The sequence below is a fragment of the Crinia signifera genome, chromosome 4, assembly GCF_055691185.1.
Source record: "Crinia signifera chromosome 4, ASM5569118v1, whole genome shotgun sequence".
In the NCBI taxonomy this organism is placed as follows: Eukaryota; Metazoa; Chordata; class Amphibia; order Anura; family Myobatrachidae; genus Crinia; species Crinia signifera.
This window is the reverse complement of record NC_139220.1, coordinates 8,675,872-8,699,951: the sequence shown is the minus strand read 5'-3', so window position 1 is coordinate 8,699,951 and position 24,080 is coordinate 8,675,872. Positions and strand designations below refer to the sequence as shown.

The following is a 24,080-nucleotide window of genomic DNA, read 5'->3' as shown; positions in this document are numbered from 1 at the left end:
AGAGGAGGTGTCTATGTACTACCAGGGGCAGCGCTGTACATAGGGCACACATTAGTACAATACAGGGGTCACAGAACATTACAGCGACTGATACACTACAACAGTACAGGTAACAGCAGCACAATGCTCAGTACACAATACAGCTGGGATGTAGGGAAGCAGAGGAGGTGTCTGTGTACTACCAGGGGCAGCGCCGTACATAGGGCATACATTAGTACAATACAGGGGACACAGAACATTACAGTGACTGAGACACTACAACAGCACAGGTAACAGCAGCACAATGCTCAGTACACAATACAGCTGGGATGTAGGGAAGCAGAGGTGGTGTCCCTGTACTACCAGGGGCAGCACTGTACATAGGGCAGACATTAGTACAATACAGGGGACACAGAACATTACAGTGACTGAGACACTACAACAGCACAGGTAACAGCAGCACAATGCTCAGTACACAATACAGCTGGGATGTAGGGAAGCAGAGGAGGTGTCCGTGTACTACCAGGGGCAGCGCTGTACATAGGGCACACATTAGTACAATACAGGGGTCACAGAACATTACAGCGACTGATACACTACAACAGCACAGGTAACAGCAGCACAATGCTCAGTACACAATACAGCTGGGATGTAGGGAAGCAGAGGAGGTGTCCGTGTACTACCAGGGGCAGCGCTGTACATAGGGCACACATTAGTACAATACAGGGGACACAGAACATTACAGTGACTGAGACACTACAACAGCACAGGTAACAGCAGCACAATGCTCAGTACACAATACAGCTGGGATGTAGGGAAGCAGAGGAGGTGTCCGTGTACTACCAGGGGCAGCGCTGTACATAGGGCACACATTAGTACAATACAGGGGTCACAGAACATTACAGCGACTGATACACTACAACAGCACAGGTAACAGCAGCACAATGCTCAGTACACAATACAGCTGGGATGTAGGGAAGCAGAGGAGGTGTCCGTGTACTACCAGGGGCAGCGCTGTACATAGGGCACACATTAGTACAATACAGGGGACACAGAACATTACAGTGACTGAGACACTACAACAGCACAGGTAACAGCAGCACAATGCTCAGTACACAATACAGCTGGGATGTAGGGAAGCAGAGGAGATGTCCGTGTACTACCAGGGGCAGCGCTGTACATAGGGCACACATTAGTACAATACAGGGGACACAGAACATTACAGTGACTGAGACACTACAACAGCACAGGTAACAGCAGCACAATGCTCAGTACACAATACAGCTGGGATGTAGGGAAGCAGAGGAGGTGTCCGTGTACTACCAGGGGCAGCGCCGTACATAGTGCACACATTAGTACAATACAGGGGACACAGAACATTACAGTGACTGAGACACTACAACAGCACAGGTAACAGCAGCACAATGGTCAGTACACAATACAGCTGGGATGTAGGGAAGCAGAGGAGGTGTCTGTACTACCAGGGGCCGTGCCGTACATAGGGCACACATTAGTACAATACAGGGAACACAGAACATTACAGTGACTGAGACACTAGAACAGCACAGGTAACAGCAGCACAATGCTCAGTACACAATACAGCTGGGATGTAGGGAAGCAGAGGAAGTGTCTGTGCACTACCAGGGGCAGGGCCGTACAGAGGGCACATATTAGTACAATACAGGGGGGACAGAACATTACAGTGACTGAGACACTACAACAGCACAGGTAACAGCAGCACAATGCTCAGTACACAATACAGCTGGGATGTAGGGAAGCAGAGGAGGTGTCTGTGTACTACCAGGGGCAGCACTGTACATAGGGCACACATTAGTACAATACAGGGGACACAGAACATTACAGTGGCTGAGACACTACAACAGCACAGGTAACAGCAGCACAATGCTCAGTACACAATACAGCTGGGATGTAGGGAAGCAGAGGAGGTGTCCGTGTACTACCAGGGGCAGCACTGTACATAGGGCACACATTAGTACAATACAGGGAACACAGAACAAGAGAAGAGGGCCCTGCTCCTAGGAGCTTACAATCTAGATCCTGCACTTCTACTGTCAAATTATTGCCCAATCACACAAGTGGAGATCACCTGTCCCCTGAAATGCTCTGTGCTGCTCTGCTTGCTCAGATGAGCATGAGATAAATGTAATAAGCTTCTTGGCCATATGAACCGTAAAAACATGTATAAGACGTAACTCGGCTGCAGCAGAACAATGGAGGGATTGAGAACGAAGTAACAATGTGAAAAGCTTTTCTTTTTTTTTAAAGATTCTATTTTTGCTTGGAATGTATGGGACGGAACATGATCATGGTTCAGTAATTAGCGTGTGATGGTCATATAATGGATGCTGCTTTCCAGGAACATCAAACCTGTTTGCTGGGATTTCAGCTCCTTTCATTTGCCCGAGAGCCCAAGGTTTGAGCTGGCTCCTTTGTTGGGGTCTCCAGTAATCCAGCTCTTGTTTCCTACCAGTTGCTGAATTCTTGCTGGATGAGGACACCGTCCTATCCTGGAGCTCATTCCCTGCTCATGGCTACCTCTGACCACAGCGACCTCCTACTTACCTCTGCTACACTTGCTGTGTTCTCACATTGTCTGACCACAGCGACCTCCTACTTACCTCTGCTGCACTTGCTGCGTTCTCACATTGTCTGACAGGTCATGGCTACCTCTGACCACAACGACCTCCTACTTACCTCTGCTACACTTGCTGCGTTCTCACATTGTCTGACCGCTCATGGCTACTGCTGACCACAGCGATCTCCTACTTACCTCTGCTGCACTTGCTGCGTTCTCACATTGTCTGACCGGTCATGGCTACTGCTGACCACAACGACCTCCTACTTACCTCTGCTACACTTGCTGTGTTCTCACATTGTCTGACAGGTCATGGCTACTGCTGACCACAACGACCTCCTACTTACCTCTGCTGCACTTGCTGCGTTCTCACATTGTCTGACAGGTCATGGCTACCTCTGACCACAACGACCTCCTACTTACCTCTGCTACACTTGCTGCGTTCTCACATTGTCTGACCGCTCATGGCTACTGCTGACCACAGCGACCTCCTACTTACCTCTGCTGCACTTGCTGCGTTCTCACATTGTCTGACCACAGCGACCTCCTACTTACCTCTGCTGCACTTGCTGCGTTCTCACATTGTCTGACAGGTCATGGCTACCTCTGACCACAGCGCCCTCCTACTTACCTCTGCTGCACTTGCTGCGTTCTCACATTGTCTGACCGGTCATGGCTACCTCTGACCACAGCGACCTCCTACTTACCTCTGCTACACTTGCTGCGTTCTCACATTGTCTGACCACAGCGACCTCCTACTTACCTCTGCTACACTTGCTGTGTTCTCACATTGTCTGACCGCTCATGGCTACCTCTGACCACAGCGACCTCCTACTTACCTCTGCTACACTTGCTGCGTTCTCACATTGTCTGACCACAGCGACCTCCTACTTACCTCTGCTGCACTTGCTGTGTTCTCACATTGTCTGACAGGTCATGGCTACCTCTGACCACAACGACCTCCTACTTACCTCTGCTACACTTGCTGCGTTCTCACATTGTCTGACCGCTCATGGCTACCTCTGACCACAGCGCCCTCCTACTTACCTCTGCTGCACTTGCTGCGTTCTCACATTGACCGGTCATGGCTACCTCTGACCACAGCGACCTCCTACTTACCTCTGCTACACTTGCTGCGTTCTCACATTGTCTGACCACAGCGACCTCCTACTTACCTCTGCTACACTTGCTGTGTTCTCACATTGTCTGACCGCTCATGGCTACCTCTGACCACAGCGACCTCCTACTTACCTCTGCTACACTTGCTGCGTTCTCACATTGTCTGACCACAGCGACCTCCTACTTACCTCTGCTGCACTTGCTGTGTTCTCACATTGTCTGACCACAGCGACCTCCTACTTACCTCTGCTACACTTGCTGTGTTCTCACATTGTCTGACCGCTCATGGCTACCTCTGACCACAGCAACCTCCTACTTACCTCTGCTACACTTGCTGCGTTCTCACATTGTCTGACCACAGCGACCTCCTACTTACCTCTGCTGCACTTGCTGCGTTCTCACATTGTCTGACCACAGCGACCTCCTACTTACCTCTGCTGCACTTGCTGTGTTCTCACATTGTCTGACCGGTCATGGCTACTGCTGACCACAGCGACCTCCTACTTACCTCTGCTACACTTGCTGCGTTCTCACATTGTCTGACCACAGCGACCTCCTACTTACCTCTGCTGCACTTGCTGTGTTCTCACATTGTCTGACAGGTCATGGCTACCTCTGACCACAACGACCTCCTACTTACCTCTGCTACACTTGCTGCGTTCTCACATTGTCTGACCGCTCATGGCTACCTCTGACCACAGCGCCCTCCTACTTACCTCTGCTGCACTTGCTGCGTTCTCACATTGACCGGTCATGGCTACCTCTGACCACAGCGACCTCCTACTTACCTCTGCTACACTTGCTGCGTTCTCACATTGTCTGACCACAGCGACCTCCTACTTACCTCTGCTACACTTGCTGTGTTCTCACATTGTCTGACCGCTCATGGCTACCTCTGACCACAGCGACCTCCTACTTACCTCTGCTACACTTGCTGCGTTCTCACATTGTCTGACCACAGCGACCTCCTACTTACCTCTGCTGCACTTGCTGTGTTCTCACATTGTCTGACCACAGCGACCTCCTACTTACCTCTGCTACACTTGCTGTGTTCTCACATTGTCTGACCGCTCATGGCTACCTCTGACCACAGCGACCTCCTACTTACCTCTGCTACACTTGCTGCGTTCTCACATTGTCTGACCACAGCGACCTCCTACTTACCTCTGCTGCACTTGCTGCGTTCTCACATTGTCTGACCGGTCATGGCTACTGCTGACCACAGCGACCTCCTACTTACCTCTGCTACACTTGCTGCGTTCTCACATTGTCTGACCACAGCGACCTCCTATTTACCTCTGCTGCACTTGCTGTGTTCTCACAATGTCTTACCACAGCGACCTCCTACTTACCTCTGCTGCACTTGCTGTGTTCTCACATTGTCTGACCGCTCATGGCTACCTCTGACCACAGCGCCCTCCTACTTACCTCTGCTACACTTGCTGTGTTCTCACATTGTCTGACCGGTCATGGCTACTGCTGACCACAGCGACCTCCTACTTACCTCTGCTACACTTGCTGCGTTCTCACATTGTCTGACCACAGCGACCTCCTATTTACCTCTGCTGCACTTGCTGTGTTCTCACAATGTCTTACCACAGCGACCTCCTACTTACCTCTGCTGCACTTGCTGTGTTCTCACATTGTCTGACCGCTCATGGCTACCTCTGACCACAGCAACCTCCTACTTACCTCTGCTACACTTGCTGCGTTCTTACATTGAGGCAGATGTATTAAGCCTTAACTAGCGATAAATGCAAGGGTGATAAAGAGAGCTAAACATCCAGCCAATCAGCTCCCTACTGACTTTTTTCAGACACCGCCTGTAACATGGCAGTTAGCAGGTGATTGGCTGGACGTTTATCTCTTCTGATCACCCTTGCATTTATGTCTTGTTAAAGCTTAATACATCTGCCCCAATGTCTGACAGGTCATGGGCACCTTAACTTTCCCTGTTGACCTAAGCGAGGTATATGCTAAATAGTGTACTGTGTTGTGAGGCAGTAATGCTATAATCATGACACCAACCAATCCAAATGTGATAATGGCAGAAACACAGTATATTGCGGCGTTCTGCTATGGTTACAGTTCCAATGCTCTTACTGTACAGCAGGGATGGGGAACCTTCGGCATTCCAGTTTTTGTTGAACTGCGCATCCCAGCATGCCCTGTTACAGTTTAAGCATGGCCAAATGTAGCAGGGCATGCTGGGATGTGTAGTTACACAGCTGGAGAGCCGAAGGTTCCCCATCCCTGCTGTAACGAATCCTTTTCCCAGCTGATATCTCTACAAGAATGAGCAGGCCACCAGCCGTTCTCCTCTGTATGTTACATGTATGTTACCCTGGTTATGGGTCAGATTAGTTCCACACCTGAAATTGGTCTACCTTTTGACTGCCGATCTTCCCATTGTCGATCCAATGCTTTTGTCAACCTTCCAACCCTGTCGACCTTAGTCATGTCAACCTTTTTCAAGTGTTGACCTAAGCTCTGTATGTCGACATTAATAGTGTCGACCTGGTGACCGTATCCTGTTACACTTTATATAAAGATCACCTGTACAGATGTTACGTGTCTATATCCTGTGTCCTTCCCTTGTGTCACCATGGCGAACGGAATCCTTTGTTTTGAATTTTGCAGCTTTATTGGTCTGTATCTAATGCTGGCCACATCAGACCAACTTTCCTCCAACCATCCAACTAGTTGGTTGGTTGGACTTAAAATCTGTTACTGTATAAGGGCAAATGCCAATAAGCAATTTGCTCACAAACTCAGGAGAATGGACAAAAACATTCAGTGAAATTGTTTAAATCAAATAGGTCCAACTACAGCACATTGAGTGACAGATGTTGTCCATTTTCCGATTTGGGAAACAAATGACTTAATTACAAATTACATTTGCTCCTATCCAGTACCAGGTTTTCAGTCCAACCGACCAACTAGTTGGATGGTTGGAGGAAAGTTGGTCTGATGTGTGACCAGCATAACCGGTTACCTGTTCTGTGTACATTGCTTGTGATGGGACCATGTGATTTGATCTGTGTCACCGTACAACGAGAGCAGGTGCATTGCTTGGCATAAACGTGTCCGGTCACGTAGAGGATGGACCCGTGTTGTCACCACTAACACAAACCACATCACTTAGTCATCGTCATTTCCCTCCAATCCATCAGTCTGCGCCAGCTCAGCCGGTTCTGGCGATATGCGGTGACTTATTTCAGCTATGGCTTTCACTGAGTCATCTAACGGCGTATCAGAAGCCTGGGGCACGTGGAACAGAATCCCAGGAGCGCAAGGCATTGGTGCTCATCCAGCAACCGTTTATGTGCGCCACTGCACCCTGCGGTGCTGTGCGTATCCCAGGAAATGACTGAAATCTAGTTTTCGGGATGCGTCCTTGGTGCCAGCAGCGGATTCCAGGTGACTGCATTGGCACCCTGTGACCACCAGGAGCAGTTTCTATGGCTTTATATTGAGGATCATTTCTACATACCAATGGCAAAGCCAGGGTTCTCTGGAGATGGGTACTCCCCCCCCCCCCCCCCCCCCCAGCCGGTTTTTCCACCACCTACACCGTGGCGACATGCGCCACCGCCACTGTGACAACTTTGCACCATTGTGAAGGTGTAATTCCACCATTGTTTTGTGAAAGATGAGTAAAAGGGTCAGTTTTCTATAATCCTCTGTACAAACATCCTGTAATCCCCACAGATCGGTCTCATTGTTCCACAATGCACAATTAGTGCTTACAAATTCTTTTTGTTCCCTGCTACATCTTCTGTGCACTCCCTCTGCCGCACCCCCCCCCCCCCCCCCACTTACAGAAGTAGTCACAACTTTTGTGTATCCGTGCCCCCTTAGACGTGGGATCCGTGCCCCCTTAGACGTGGGATCCGTGCCCCCTTAGACGTGGGTACATTGACCTGTGGCTAGTTTATGGATATTTTCTATAATGTCCCTTCTACGTGAGCATTTGCTGTAGGCAGTGTTCCGTGCTTCTGCTGTGATTGTGACCCAGAATGTTCCCCGTCCCCCAGCTCCCGTCTGGCTCGCGAGTCCTGTGTCCCATCTGTAAACAGCCGATTGTCTGCCTCAGAGCGCGGAAGCTGCACAATCCAGCGATGGCATTTCCACGGGCTTCTATTGTCCGGGACTTTGCTCCTGTGATTTGAGCATTATTGCTGGCCTGTCCTATACGTTACATTGCTATCAGCTAATCCCTGCCAGCGCTGTTTACTTCAGTGCGTTAAACATTTCTAGCAATCAAATGTTCCGCCTACTCGCCCTATTCTATTATGCGGCTTAATGTGTGTGGATAAGAGCATACCGGTTACCTGCTAATGGAGCTATGTAGGGGGGGGGGGGTTCGAAGAAGGATGTTTTCCATGTTTGTTCCTTGTGTCCGGCGGTTCTCATAGGAAGCTGCAAGTGATTGCAGTTTGTGTATAAGGCACAGTACCTGGCTGTGTAAGACCTATTAATGCTTCTCGTCAGTCCGCCCGGATACGCCTAACCTCCAGGGCCTCGTGTGTGTTAGTCTAATGCAACCTGATCAGCTGTCATCTCTTCTCAGAACTCGCTGCCGGAGCCCTGTATTGGCGTTCTGCAGAGAGTTTAGGTAATGGCCCCGATAACACAAGCACATTATACGATTTCTGTTACACTAATGGTTTTCTTTTTATATTAAATCCTTAATGACATCATCTTTATACATACAAATGTTGGTTTATTGCAGTAACAATAGAGGCAGGGAACCTATCTGGGTCTTATTGATGATCCTGTCGTCGAGGATTTCTCCAGAGTATTAGCTAGAACTATGGGCTAACAGGTCACGCTTCCAAATAATCTCTCTGCAGACGGCGAGCCAATAGAAACTGTGCGTGGAGATGAGGGAAAAGCCAGGTCCGCTATTGTCATGTGACTGTGGTTGCCATGGTAATCTTGTGACAACGGGCAAATTTTAAAGCCTCAATGGCAGCATGAATGTAAACTCCAAGCGACCGCAGCCAGAATGTGACTGATGCGCCTAACACGAGAATCATTTTGCTTTAAATCCATGTCTTTTAAATCCTCCTTCAGCTCTTTATTGAAGGGGCTTAGAACATGCTGCTGTGTCAACTGTCCCCTTCCAGCCAGTGTGAGCTCTGGGGATAAGTCTTTATTACAATGTGCGTCTTGCTGCTGGAGGGCAGTGTCGGAACGTCCTGGATGGGTGTACTGCGACACACAATGCCTTGGCTCCTGTCTACAGGGTTGTGAAGAGCAGCCAGGACCAGAGTATTAGTCTGATAGGCCCTATAGGCCTTCCGCTCTGTCAGTTACATAGATACAGTGTGCGGATAGGCTGAATCCCTCTGTAGTGCAGCTGGTCTGGTCACATGTCCTGTTGTGTCACATGTAAAATCTACATATACAGAATCGCTCCAGCATGGCGACCAAGCCTGAGGCCAATGTATACAATTGTTCTAATGGTAATATGGGGACCGCAGCCTGGCTATGCGTATGTGCCGGTTATGGAATATCTGGTGCGATCCATTAGCAGGAGCAATCTTGCGTGTTCTGGGCTTGTTTATATGGTTATCTAAGAATAGTTATAGAAAGCTGCTTTCTGCCACAGCGCCCCCTACAGACAGCGGAGGAGATCTGTGTACATTTCTTGTGCTACCCACAAACTCTGCTGCTAGCTGTTACAGGGCATCTGTGGCGTCTGGTTGTGGCGCTGCACCAGTCTGATCCATGGAGGTTCGGGCTACCATATTGTTTGGGATGTAACGTGTATTGCGGAGGGCGAGTCTGCATTGATTGGAAGTCCTCGCTCTGACTGGCAGAAGTGTGTAACCTGGGGCTGTGAAGGCAGACCATGCATTATGGATTTCTTTGTTTGACTGACAGAGACCAGCAATCATTTCCTTTATGACTTTAGTCTCTGGTTGTTGAGTTGCATACCCCATGCATAAAATACGTGTAAGTCTGAGTGTGCCTTCAGTGATCTTACAAGTTGAGTGTGAGTCTGTGATCTGTATCCTCACAATTTGGTCCCATTGGTTTTATATAAGAGCCTTGTGTAGCTGCACATACCATGCACCGAAGCTTCAACCCTGTCTGCACCCGATTACTAGCAACACCCAAACCATTGTATTAATCTATAGAGTGTAAGCCTGCGAGCAGGGCCCTCCTACCTCTATATCGTTCTGTTTACTACCCACTTTGTTTTATCACGGTTTCCAACTGTAAAGTTTAACGGAATTTGCTGCACTATATAGGAACTAAGTAATGAATGTTACATAGAAACATAGAATGTGACGGCAGATAAGAACCACTTGGCCCATCTAGTCTGCCCCTTTTTTAAACATGTTACCTCAAACCATATTTCATCCTTATTTTTTTTGTAAGGATATCAATATGCTTATCCCAAGCATATTTACATTGTACTACTGTATTTGCCTCTACCACCTCTGATGGGAGGCTATTCCACTTATCTACTACTCTTTCTGTGAAGTAATTCTTCCTCCAATTTCCCCTGAATCTTCCTCCCCCTAGTGTCAGTGCATGTCCTCGTGTTCTGTTGCTCCTCTTCCTGTGAAGAATGTCTCCCACCTGTACCTTGTTATAACCCTTGATATATTTGAAAGTTTCGATCATGTCCCGTTTCCCTTCTCTGCTCTAAAGTATACATATTAGGATCTTTTAGTCTTTCCTGGTACGTTTATTGATGTTATTAGCTATTGGGGTCTAAGGACACCCCACTGCTTCAGATGTCCCATTTTGCATATGTCGCCACCCCCACCCCTCTTCAGACCAAGCAACCATAGTAGTTCATGCAGACGAGCCTTCCAATAAAGTAGGTCACAGCTGCAGATGAGGATGTGCGGTATTACGGGGTAACCTATGTATTGTACCGGCACTGTCACATTTGTTTCCTTTAGCAGTTTGTAGATGTCTCAGCCAGATAGCTGTAGTAGAGGGGACGCAGCACCAGCCATGTAAGGACGGAGGTGTGTGTAATTACAGTCACAGGAAGTACGAGGCCTCTAACGCTAAATGGTTGGAGACCAGGGTGTAATAAACAATCGCTGGTCAGATGGTTTCTGCCAGAAATAGTCTCTAGTCCCAAGTGTAACCCTGTATAACCTGAATCTACGCTTCCCCGGGCTCCTCTGTGGTGACACCTCTAATACCGCACACGACGTGTCTGTATGACCCGCGTCTATGCTTCCCCGGGCTCCTCTGTGGTGACACCTCTAATACCGCACACGACGTGTCTGTATAACCTGCGTCTACGCTTCCCCGGGCTCCTCTGTGGTGATACCTCTAATACCGCACAGGACGTGTCTGTATAACCTGCGTCTACCCTTCCCCGGGCTCCTCTGTGGTGACACCTCTAATACCGCACAGGACGTGTCTGTATAACCCGCGTCTACGCTTCCCCGGGCTCCTCTGTGGTGATACCTCTAATATCGCACAGGACGTGTCTGTATAACCCGCGTCTACGCTTCCCCGGGCTCCTCTGTGGTGATACCTCTAATACTGCACAGGACGTGTCTGTATAACCTGCGTCTATGCTTCCCCGGGCTCCTCTGTGATGATACCTCTAATACTGCACAGGACGTGTCTGTATAACCTGCGTCTACGCTTCCCCGGGCTCCTCTGTGGTGATACCTCTAATACCGCACAGGACGTGTCTGTATAACCTGCGTCTACACTTCCTCGGGCTCCTCTGTGGTGATACCTCTAATACCGCACAGGACGTGTCTGTATAACCCGCGTCTACGCTTCCCCGGGCTCCTCTGTGGTGATACCTCTAATACCGCACAGGACGTGTCTGTATAACCCGCGTCTACGCTTCCCCGGGCTCCTCTGTGGTGATACCTCTAATACCACACAGGACGTGTCTGTATAACCTGCGTCTATGCTTCCCCGGGCTCCTCTGTGCTGATACCTCTAATACCGCACAGGACGTGTCTGTATAACCCGCGTCTACGCTTCTCCGGGCTCCTCTGTGGTGATACCTCTAATACTGCACAGGACGTGTCTGTATAACCTGCGTCTACGCTTCCCCGGGCTCCTCTGTGGTGATACCTCTAATACCGCACAGGACGTGTCTGTATAACCTGCGTCTACGCTTCCCCGGGCTCCTCTGTGGTGATACCTCTAATACTGCACAGGACGTGTCTGTATAACCTGCGTCTATGCTTCCCCGGGCTCCTCTGTGGTGATCCCTCTAATACCGCACAGGACGTGTCTGTATAACCCGCGTCTATGCTTCCCCGGGCTCCTCTGTGGTGACACCTCTAATACCGCACAGGACGTGTCTATATAACCTGCGTCTATGCTTCCCTGGGCTCCTCTGTGGTGATACCTCTAATACCGCACAGGACGTGTCTGTATAACCTGCGTCTACGATATAGATTTCCAGGCCTGAGAGATTTGGTTAGTGCACCCAGCCGCGGGAGCCCTGATGGCGCGACTTGGTTTAAATTGATTAATGTAAACTCTGATGCATTCATTTAGCTGCACGGTTCTCCTGTTCTGCACAAAGATCCCGGCTGCGTCTGCATATTTATATTTGCTAATAGCGTTTAACATTAAGCATCGCAAACTCCTGTAAAAGTCAGATCCACTGACCTAAACTCCCTGTTGTCACCATTTAGCTCCCAGCATTTCCTCTTGTAATGCAGCCACTACTGTAATTAGCGATTTTGTGACCATCGGTGGAAAATTGCTTACATTTGAGTCCCCCCCCCCGCACCCCTTGTTTTGCAGTGTGGAACGCTTTTCATAAACCCCTCTGTTCTGTGTGTGATCCAGAGTCAGCGGAAAGGAAATTAATTGGCAAAAATAGAATTCAAATCTCTGTAGAAACATCTCAGCAGGCTCTTTGGTGGTGCTGTACCTCGTGCCTCCCAATAACAGCCTCAGGATAGTAAACAAACAGGCCAGCGGGAGGTAGGTTGGGGCCGGATCACACCCCAGTTGGTGTTAGGACAAATAAACAGGAAGAACTGGAACATGTGAGACCCATTTGGCGGCTACAAATCTGCAGCTTTAAATCCCATTTCAGATGTCGCACACAAGCTTGTGGTGTTTGTCTTTATCATGAGTGTGCGCTATTGTTCTCCTGTGTCATCGCCAATCCCGGATGAGATCAGTGATGTTGAGCAGTCTAAGCGGAGAGTTGCTTTGAAAGTAAATAGACCATTTAATTCCAAATCCCGTCCAGCCCTGGTGCTCCTACGTCTGTTGTGGGTTTGCAGCCTCTGGGTGTGTGGGATCCACAGTCGCCAGTTGGCTCTGCGACACCCCGGGCTTGTACGTTCATATCTAGTGATGTCTGGTCCCGCCATTAATATACTGATTATAGATTCTGTGTATTATTCTATCCACCAGGGTGAGGCCAGTTACTTGTCACTGAAAGCTCCGTGTGACTTCCTCATGGATTTTTTTTAGATTTTCTTATTACAATAAATTGTATTAGATGAGCACCGTCGTCCTCTTTAGCGGAGTCCTGGCAAATGTTACATATACAAGATTAATGCACGATTAGAAGAATGGCTAGTGTTACTTCCTCACAGCACTGTTCAGTTCTTACCACTGTGTGTGTTGGTGTGGAGTTTACATGTTCTCTTGGTGCCTGCATGAGTTTTCTGTGTGTTCCAGTTTCCGCAAAATCCACCTTTATGAACCCACTGGTAGGTGATGTGGCTCCTGACCAGCATTGGCCCTAATGTTTGTGTATATGAAGTGTAAGCTCCACTGGGGCAGAGACTGATGTCTTAGGTGATGTCTTAGGTGATGTCTTAGGTGATGTCTTAGGTGATGTCTTAGGTGATGTCTTAGGTGATGTCTTAGGTGATGTCTTAGGTGATGTCTTAGGTGATGTCTTAGGTGATGTCTTAGGTGATGTCTTAGGTGATGTCTTAGGTGATGTCTTAGGTGATGTCTTAGGTGATGTCTTAGGTGATGTCTTAGGTGATGTCTTAGGTCAGTGTTTTTCAACCACTGTGCCGTGGCACACTAGTGTGCCTTGAGCTGTTCTCAAGTGTGCCTCCAGATCTAGAGATGCCCAAACTAGTTTACAGCCACCACCAGTTCAACTGTTATTTACTGGTCTCTTCTTTTCATTTAAAGGGCCAATGTATTTTATTTGTGTTACCTGTGGGGACCAGTGTGATTATTTTTTATATGGGGGGCAATAGGTTTGTTTTTTTCCTGTGGGGGCCAATGTGTTTTGCCCTGTGGGGATATCATGGTGTGCCTTGGGAATTTTAAAATCTTATTTAGTGTGCCGCAAGGTAAAAAGGTTGAAAATCACTGTCTTAGGTGATGTCTTAGGTGATGTCTTAGGTGATGTCTTAGGTGATGTCTTAGGTGATGTCTTAGGTGATGTCTTAGGTGAGTGCTCTATACAAACCTATTAATAAATGACCACTGCATGGTGCCAGTTGTAGAGCACAATGGTAAATTCTGGCACTATGTACAGTACACCAGTGCTGCACGTCTGATCAGTCATGATTGGGAGCAGGCCGTGAGTGCTGTTACGCACATGCAATCGGTTGTTTGACTGACGGCTAATACGACCGATGTAATTTGAGTGGCAGTTTAGGTACATACAATTGATTGTGAGACGACCAGTCATATGCAGCAGCTGGATTGTATGACGGATTGAGTGCACATTGTGAGTCCAAAAACCACCAATTCATGAGTCTGGACTCCCAGAGAGTTGAAGGGAAATCATCATATATTGTTACACCTGAGTTAGCTAATGGATATTGATTAGAATGAATCTGACCGGCCCCTGTTCTGTCCCCAGCAACACTGCTCATGATTGATACCATAATAATGATCTGTACTTTCCCTGTGACACTGACATAATAGCCACAGTTGATATTATGATAGTTGCCTAGTCCCGGGCAAAGACTCGATCAGCGCCCTCTAGTGGTAGGTCCATGAACCCCCAGTGCAGACTGTCTGCCAGCAGCGACGCAGTCCTTGATGTGGTATTGGTATCCTGCATGCAGCGCTATTTAATGTCCCGTTCCGCTTCAGTCCCCCGTTGAAGTTTGTGCAGGATTGTTGCTGAGGTGAGCGTACTCCTGGTGTCTGCAGGTAGAACGTCTTCCTGGTGTCAGAGCTTTCCCTGTAAGCGATACGCTCCGGACGTCCTTCAATATTTGATGACTAGCCCGCCTGGTAATTTTATATTAGAATTTCTAATGGCTTCTATTTTGGTCTCGCCTGGCGCAGCCGGCAGAACATGTAATGGATTTGGCCGTTTCTGTGAAGTGACGTCAGAGTATCTGCAGGAAAGTGATCAAGAGGTTTCTGCTAAGATCACAAAAATGTGGGAATTGGAGATGGTTTTATTAGTGCAGGCGAAACTGCCAGTGTGTAAGCGGCCTCCACATGGGCCGTATATTATACAGCAGTGTTATACTCCACAGGAGGTCACCGGCCGCCACCGTTCAGTGCTGTGGAGGTTACGGTATAGGTTGTCACCCTTCTTGTGGGGTACGTGCCGGAGCGATTCTGCTGGGGTCAGAGTGGGGGTGCGGAGCGCCCTGACAGGCAAGGGGTAGGCATTTAGAAGCCGCTCTCACCCAGCTGATGTGACAATAGCAGTGACTGTTCTTCTGGCTGTGCACTCGGAGCTGGTATTTCTGGTGTTCACCAGTAGAAATCAGCTAATCTGCATTGAGAGCTGTATGCCAGGAGTCAGACTGTAAATAAGCCTCATGCACACTAGGCTATACGCTCCTCTGCCCGTATCGGGGAAACTATATTGCGCACAGACACTATCGTACAGAAGTGTATCCCCCACCCCTAGCATGCAGCACAGGTGAGGGGTCATTAATGATGCGTGGGAGCGTGCATCATTAATGATGAGTACACACTAAGCGGTATGATAAACGAATAACTCAGAAGGGCTGAAGTGAGCGATGTTTATAATATCACTTGGGCTTTAAATGTAGATTCTGCAAGGGTCTAAAGCCAAACATTAACTGCACTGTTCATATTTACCTGTTGGTGGATGCTGGGCATTGGGTTACTTGCTAAGCTCTGTGACCTGGGATTCTCTGTCTCCTGGAGAGAGAGGGGGGGGTGAGAGTTCACTTGAAGGATAGATCTGATATCACTTTCCATCCTCTGCATCACTTGTGTTAGGCCAAACGTCTGCTCCCGATGGAAGCGTCGTCTGTCCCTTTTCTTCCCGAGGGTGCGGAATGTACATTATGTCCCGGTTACTTTGCATTGTGCTCACACCTTTGTTTTTCATTTGGTTTTGCAGGACCGCAAGCTGTCCAAGTCAGAGCGGCAGCGTTTCAAGGAAGAGGCCGGGATGCTCAAGGGTCTTCAGCACCCCAACATTGTCCGCTTCTACGATTCCTGGGAGTCCACGCTGAAGGGAAAGAAGTGCATAGTGCTGGTGACCGAGCTCATGACCTCGGGGACGCTGAAGACGTAAGAGACGCCTGGCTGGTTACCCAAACGGAATGATTACAGGGTCTTAGATTATAGGCTGGGTGACCGGATTACACTCAGTTATTTGTTCTGTGGGATCACGGGGAAAGTTACGATCCGCTTCTGATAAATGGGAGAGAGCGGTCTGTGTCAGACTATGGGTATATACACTGCACTGGTAACGGAAGTAATGATTTATAGGCATAGAGTATTCAACACCTCCCCCCTCACTCACAGTTTCCCCCCCTCGCTGACGGCTTTGAAACCGCTGTTACACCCCTTTGCAGAGCCTGGTCATACCAGGGAATGTACCCTTTCACACTGCACTAAGACCTAGGATCGACCCGGGACAGCCCCTTTCACACTGATCCCGGGAAATCCCTGCAAATACATATGCATGTCATTAGAAATGGACTCCAGGGCTCTGAAAGATGACATCAGCATTTGTGAGCCCAAGAAAACTCCAATCAGCAGCTTTTTTAAAGTCCCGTGACCCCAATCCCAGGTACGGGACCATTCACACTGACCGCATCCCTGGTCGATTTCCGGAATCTACCCAGGTCAGGACCTGGGTAGCAATCCCGGAATGTTCATCCTGGGATATTCTTTCAAGACCCTTTCACACTGAGCTAAATCCCGGGTTGATGCGCGTTCATGTGCACAAACCCGGGATATTTTTGCAAGTGTGAAAGGGGTATAAGTGTAGAGTTTCCCAGTCTCTGCCATCGCTGTCCCAGTTTAAGGATATCCATTCTTGAGCACAGATGACTTCATTAGCACCACAGTCATTTTAATTTAGCCATTAGAACGTGGGTTGTCACAGAGGGTTTTGGGCTTTAGTGTAATGCACCTTTAAACGAGTAGAAATGATTTCCGAAATGTCCCTGTCTAGCATAATGTGGGCAGCGCAGCCGTTGTTTCTGTCCCACAACACTGCGATGACGCGCTTCATTCCCGATCATGGATGATTAATGTGTAGTTTGTACGTTCTCCATGTGTATGTTAATATACGTACTCCAAACAAAGGGGTGATGCAGTCGGAGCTGCTGGGCATCCTGCCAGCTCGTATATGAGCTAAGAGAGATGCCCGAATGCCAGCCTCTACCACAGTTCTCAGGCCCTTTGTCTCATGACCAGCACTTCTGTTGCATTTTTAAAATGTGTTTCAGATTCCTTTGTGTGGGCCCTGCGCGGAGCGATCCGGCTGCTGCCGGAGGGGGTGTCGGTCTGGGGCAGCAGGAAGTTTACAGGGAAATGGATGGGTTGCAGCCCCTTCTCTTTGTGCGTTAGAGGTCTGCACACAGGGAAGGAATGCTGGGAATGTGCTCATTGTCAGATGCTACATCATCCCTGTTCTCTGCACCACATTTTCACGGAGAGGCCAGAGGCGCCCTCTGCTGGTAATCCTGTGCAATGACTGCGTACGGCCCATCATGTGACGTCCCTAGACTGTAAGCTCTGCCATTGTCTTCTTTACCATTGTGTACTGTACATGTCTTGCTGATGCCGGTGTATTTACTGTAGAATAGCAGCTCGGGGACCTTTGTGTCCAAACATTCTTCATTGGGGGGAAATATCCTGTTGGGGTCATTGCAAACGAACTTGCGTGTTTTCCTTATTGCATCTTGTTATGCAGAGAGTCGATGGGGGGGGGGGGGGGGGGGGGGAGAGGGTTATTAAGCATGCAGATCTCTTCTCGTCTCAGAACAATAGTCTAATGTTACTGGGGGTCATTGGTCGGATCTACTGCTTAGCTCTGCTTACATGACACTAGGAAACATTCCCCTCTGTAAGTGCCCCATAATCCTCGCTTACAGCTTTTCATTGCACAGACTGATCTCTCCACCATCCCTCCAGAGTCTCCAGGAATTGGTGGTCATTGATATTCACCCCCATATTGGTTTGGTACAGTAAGGGTTAATTCCCAGTCTCCGCCAGCTGCAGTATACAGTTACTGTATGGCGCGCATCAAAGCATTGGGGCCACTTGCAGCCTGGCTTTGAAGATGATCAGCTGCGTTAAGGGAGGAAGGGGGGGGGGGGGAGGGGTAATAAGTGTGATAGGTTGGCACAGAGCCCAGTGTCACTTTGAGGACTGGGTGCCAGCTGATACCCACCTGTAGCACAATACAGTTTTGGTCTTCTGCATTGGCCTTTGCAGATTTATTATGGTAATTGCAGCACAGGCCAGGATTGTACAGTACCCCACATTTATGGGGGTACAGGTTCATTTTCCCGGAAAAGTTTCTCTGAAGAAGACTGGTTGGTGATCATTATCTCAAAGAAAGGGAAGTGTGTACTTGGTGTCAGGAAATAATATTTTCTATTAGTTTCTGCCCTTTCCTGATGTGTAATTATAATTTTCAGCCACTGTAGTGTATAAAAGGCTAATGCTGCTCCTCACCTCAATGGGGGGAATTCAAGTGTTTTGCACTAGATGGCGCTTGATGCAGCAATTCATGTTCTGTTCGTGTGGTGACATTACGGATATTATGGTCCGTTGTTTTCACAGGCTGGGAACTCGTAAATAAAAAAAGGCACAAAATAGATACTCAGGGACAGAGGTATTAAGCCAGGTGACGTGGGAGGTGATGAAGCAAGCATGACTGCTGCGTTATTTCCCTGGCTGTTGGGTCGAATGAATTGTCTTGTTCCCAATAACTTATTCCATGTATGTGATGGTTACATAAAGGGGCCTCTCTCTGCTTCCAGGTATCTGAAGAGATTCAAGGTGATGAAACTTAAGGTTCTCCGCAGCTGGTGCAGGCAGATCCTCAAAGGGCTGCAGTTCCTGCACACAAGGACTCCCCCCATCATTCACAGAGACCTGAAATGCGACAACATCTTCATCACCGGCCCTACCGGATCGGTGAAGATCGGAGACCTGGGCCTGGCCACCTTAAAGAGAGCATCATTCGCCAAGAGTGTCATAGGTAGGTTCCCCGGTCTTCTGTCCCAGTGACTTTGGGTGACATTGTACCGATGACTATTAAGTGCACATGTTGGTCTCCTCATGCTGACATGATCTGCTTTGTTTTGTGGAAGGCAGGGCTGGTAATAACCCCTTTCAGCTACAAGTCACAGTGGGAATTGAGCACGAGATTGTTTATCTTAACGCAACTCAGAATGTTGTTATCTCTGAGCAGGCGAGATCTGTCTACACACGTGCAGTAGAGGGCGCCACATCTCTTGTGCAGCATCTGGACCTAAACCGTGCCAAGTGTGTGTGATTAATAATCCATCCCGCACCTTACTACGTACAAACGCTTATTCCCACGTTCTGGGCTAAAAGTGGATTTACTGGGTTCAGTCTTTGACATATGACCTTTAATTTCCAATGATAAAGGCAGCCTATGCCAAAATGTATCAGTGTGTAACTCTTTATCACACCTCTGTATGTATATTTATCACACCTCTGTATGTATATTGTATAACGACCTGGTATAGGACTAGCAGGGAACGGATACGGGCTAAACCTTTTCTTTTCCAGGAGGATCAAACGCATTTTTCTTTTTTACAAGTCTTGTAATACTTGTAGCGCCTCCCCCCTCCCTCTCCATTAATTCCCCTCAGCGCCCTGGCAGCTTTATATGAAGCACAACCTGACCACCTCTGTATTTGAGTGTTTTTCTGCCTCTGTAGGCCATGGCGCACCATAATTGGCTGCAGTAGGCCATTAGTGTGTACTGCAGTCCACAACGTAAGTATGTGAAGAGAAGGTACCTGGTGAGTGGGCTTTTTGCAGAAAGCCGTTGGTATTTCCATGCATTTGTACTACCTGCTGGACTCGTGGCCGTTTTCCATTGCAAGGTTTCATTACCCACCCCCTACAGCTCAGCCAGGTGAATGGAAAGAAGTGCACCAGGCTAGTCTGATTAACCAGTTCTTCCTCCCAACAGCAGGTGGCGCTGTCTCCCAGGTACGTACAGGTATTGCTGATCTTAGACGCTGTAGCAGAGTACGGGCATCTCTCCATTTACTTGGTGATGGAAGGAGGCTGTTAGATCAAAACTAAATAAGACTCGGAAGAGCCGCTTAGTGTGACGTTAAACGATCGCCACTTTCATCGCGGCCTGCCCTTGTTCCGACTATTTTCCGCACCTCCACACCCTCCAGTCCGAGGCCTTGCAATGGAAGACGTCTTAATTACGTTTTCTTTACAGTGTGACTAAGAAGCTTTCCTCCTTTTTTTTTTCTTTGCCCCCCGCTCTCTTCTGTCTCACAGGTCTTCTGCTCCGAACACGCTCGTGGTGAGTAGCGCCTCCAGCATCCTGACCGCTTTGAGAAAATTTAGAGTCTGAACCGTTCTTTTAATTTAAGGTACCCCTGAGTTCATGGCCCCAGAGATGTATGAGGAGAAATACGATGAGTCCGTAGACGTGTATGCTTTTGGGATGTGCATGCTTGAGATGGCCACGTCTGAATATCCTTACTCCGAGTGCCAAAATGCTGCGCAGATCTACCGACGAGTCACCAGCGTAAGTGTCCTCGCGCAAGCCTGTCTCTCGTCATGCCAGCCGTTCCTGCAAGAGAGTGGATGAGGAGGAGACGGGGGGCCCTGCTGTCTCGGTATACACCTCAGGATGTGTGTGCGCACTCCTTTAGCTGAAGTTAGCACGTTGCAGGGGGAATCTTATGTGTTGTGAGCTTGCCATGGATTGTACAGGTAACGGTCGTCTGTTAACCTATTGTTGTATATAGCAATGCAGCCTACGCGGTTGGTGGCGGCTGAGTAGCCTTGACACTAGCCTAGGACTTCTGTCTCTTGGAAGGTATCGCTGGCATACGAAAACATGTTGTGCAGATATTTAATGGATGTTCTCGCCTAAAGCCATTATATAATTCTGCTTTTTCTCAGCCAACTTCCAATGTTTCAAGGATTCCTTGATGCGAAGTTGGTGTAATGAAACCGGCTGATCGTTATGAAGTGAATTCCACATTAAATAACTTGGCGGTTGCACCTGAGGAGGTGACTGAGGGCACCTTGCCCAGACCTTGAGTTGAAAAATAATACTATAAGGAATTAGCTTCCACCCTAGTGAAACAATGGTTTGTCTTTTGTTTTATGTTGTGTTTAGATTTAGAGTATTGGCTGGGAAACGTCTGGTGTTACTAACTCGCAGGGGGCTATTCAATTGCTTTTATGGGTGGAGCAAATTAATTCTTGCGTTTATCGGGCGCATTGTTGTGCCCTCAAAAAGCAATCAGTTTAGCTGTGCAATGCGACTTAACCCAATTTAAAGATTGGCTGCATGGCTGCAGAACAAATGTTTGCCTATTTCCACACGCAACCTCGGGAGGCCACGAAGCAGACAATTCCGGTGGCGGCAAGATCCACGCAGAACAATTGCATTTCTACTGATGGCGTACTTGTTGTGGTGCCCAAGTAATTGCATCGCCAACATAGACTATTGGAGTTTTCAGATCTTGTCCACACAATCCTAATGTTCATTCTAGCACTCGCCATCTTTGGAAACCTGTGCAGTTCCTCTTCCCTGCCTGGGGTGTCGCGGTCTGCTGTAGTGCTTCTAGCACAGTGTGGTATGTATATCAGCACTTATGCAAACCAGACCTGTGCTAGAAGCACCACAGCAGACAGCGACACCCCAGGCAGGGAACAGGAACTGCACGGGTTTTCAAAGATGGCGGGTGCTAGAATGAACACTAAATCCAATCTCTACAATAGGGTCTCTATCCTGACCGGTATTCTGTTGTCAGGTACACACTAGCCAATAATTTAAACAAATTTGCAGATAACTGCTATTGTGTACCCACAACATTGCAAACAATTCATGCTCCCGTGGCTTGCGAGCAACGTCCCCAATTTCTGTACATGCAGCTCAATTAGAGAATGTTTGTACCGATGCCATGCTGCCGAATGCCAGGGCAAGGGAGCTTCACATAGGTAGAACTCTCTGGCTTTCTGTGCTAGGGCAGGCAGCTCAATGAATAGTGCCTGACTACAATGCCACAGGTGATGGGTCTGAACCCCCGGGTATGTGTCAGCATTTTGAAATGTAATAAAGGACAATGTAGTTTAGATATTGGGACAGAAGGTGGAGGGGCAGGAGACGGGCGCTCACGAGATGCTAGGACTCAGGGGGGAAGCTAAGAGTGAAAGTAATTAAAGCAGATAATTCTCATGTGCTGCCAATAGTTTGTTTATAAAATACAACATGAATAGATAGTGTGTGTGATATTTATTAAGGTGCTTTATTAATTTGCACAAGGGGCAGGTGTGTTCAGCTTCTGTAAAACAGTAAATCATTGAAATTGGCTGCTATGACACAAGTTATGCGAAGCACCAGTAGGTGGCGCCACATGTTCCATACATACATAGTTTCTTTTTTTATGTCCTCCAAGTACAAATACAGTAATAGTCACAGGAGACCAGGCAGAGCGATGTTACCGGGCAGATATCGCTGTATCCCTCTGTAGGCAGAGCGATGTTATCGGGTATTACTGCTGTTATGGCAGATAGCGCTGTATCCCTCTGCAGGCTGACCGATGTTATCGGGTATCTCTGCGGTTGCCAGGCAGATATCGCTGTATCGCTCTGCAGGCAGAGCGATGTTATCGGGTATTGCTGCTGTTACGGCAGATATCGCTGTATCCCTCTGCAGGCTGACCGATGTTATCGCTTATCGTTGCTGTTGCCGGGCAGATATCGCTATATACCTCTGTAGGCTGACCGATGTTATCGCTTATCGCTGCTGTTGCCGGGCAGATATCGCTATATCCCTCTGTAGGCTGACCGATGTTATCGCTTATTGCTGCTGTTGCCGGGCAGATATCGCTATATCCCTCTGTAAGCTGACCGATGTTATCGCGTATCGCTGCTGTTGCCAGGCAGATAATGCTATATCCCTCTGTAAGCTGACCAATGTTATCGCTGCTGTTGCCAGGCAGATATCGCTATATCCCTCTGTAAGCTGACCGATGTTATCGCTGCTGTTGCCGGGCAGATATCTCTATATCCCTCTGTAGGCTGACCGATGGTATCGCTGCTGTTGCCGGGCAGATATCGCTATATCCCTCTGTAAGCTGACTGATGTTATCGCTGCTGTTGCCAGGCAGATATCTCTATATCCCTCTGTAGGCTGAAATTGCATTATGCTTGCGAGACCAAGGGAAGCGCTGTGGGGGGTCAGATAAGCGCTGTGGGGGGTCAGATGAGCGCTGTGGGGGGTCAGATGAGCGCTGTGGGGGGTCAGATGAGCGCTGTGGGGGGTCAGATGAGCGCTGTGGGGGGTCAGATACCCATTGCCACCTATAGAAATCTCCATTCAGTGTACGCAATACGGTCACAGGTCCGTCCTGTTGAGGGCAACAGTGCTTAGGCTGACACATGACCTAGGTCAGTGGTTCCCAACCCTGGTCCTCAGGTACCCCACAGTGCACGTCTTCCAGGTCACCCAGCATGTGCACAGGTGCACTCATTACTCAGGCACATGTGAAAAGATCACAGGTGGAGCTAATTATCTCACCTGTGATTCTGTGCGGAGACCTGCAAAATTGCACTGTTGGGGGTACTTGAGGACCAGGTTTGGGAACCACTGAACTAGGTCGACATGGCTAAGGTCGAGAGTGAAAGGTCGACATGTTGACTTGTTTTTGAGCAGACAGGTGGTATTTCATACTGCGGTGTGGGGGGAGAACAAAATAACAGCGCATATGCCGACATGTTGACCTTTTGACTGCCCTCCTTTCCATTGCTGAGCTACTGCTTGTGTCGACCCTCCAACCCTGTCGACCGTAGCACTGTCAACCTATTTGATATGACCACATAATCCCTGTAATGGACTTGATTCATGTGGATCCAGTGACCCCGGACCCCAGGGTAAGCTCAGGAGCAGAAATCTATCTGTATATCTAAGGCTGTAGTAACTAACCGCATACAACGCGCTGACCGTCGCGCCCTGGGACCT

The 24,080-nt window shown here is 48.6% G+C and overlaps 1 protein-coding gene across 13 annotated transcripts in view; it reads left to right on the top strand.

The window, feature by feature from the left end:
* Window positions 1-24,080, top strand: part of WNK1 (WNK lysine deficient protein kinase 1) — a 94,518-nt gene that overhangs the window by 19,390 nt on the left and 51,048 nt on the right. For 12 of the 13 annotated variants that reach the window (XM_083180967.1, XM_083180975.1, XM_083180963.1 and 9 more), the window contains exons 2-4: window positions 15,981-16,153; window positions 18,865-19,085; window positions 20,473-20,630. In XM_083180967.1, coding sequence (XP_083037093.1) covers window positions 15,981-16,153; window positions 18,865-19,085; window positions 20,473-20,630 — 552 coding nt within the window. Of the gene's footprint in view, window positions 1-15,980; window positions 16,154-18,864; window positions 19,086-20,377; window positions 20,403-20,472; window positions 20,631-24,080 lie in introns of those variants that run through there. The other variant, XM_083180972.1, reaches the window with a different exon arrangement.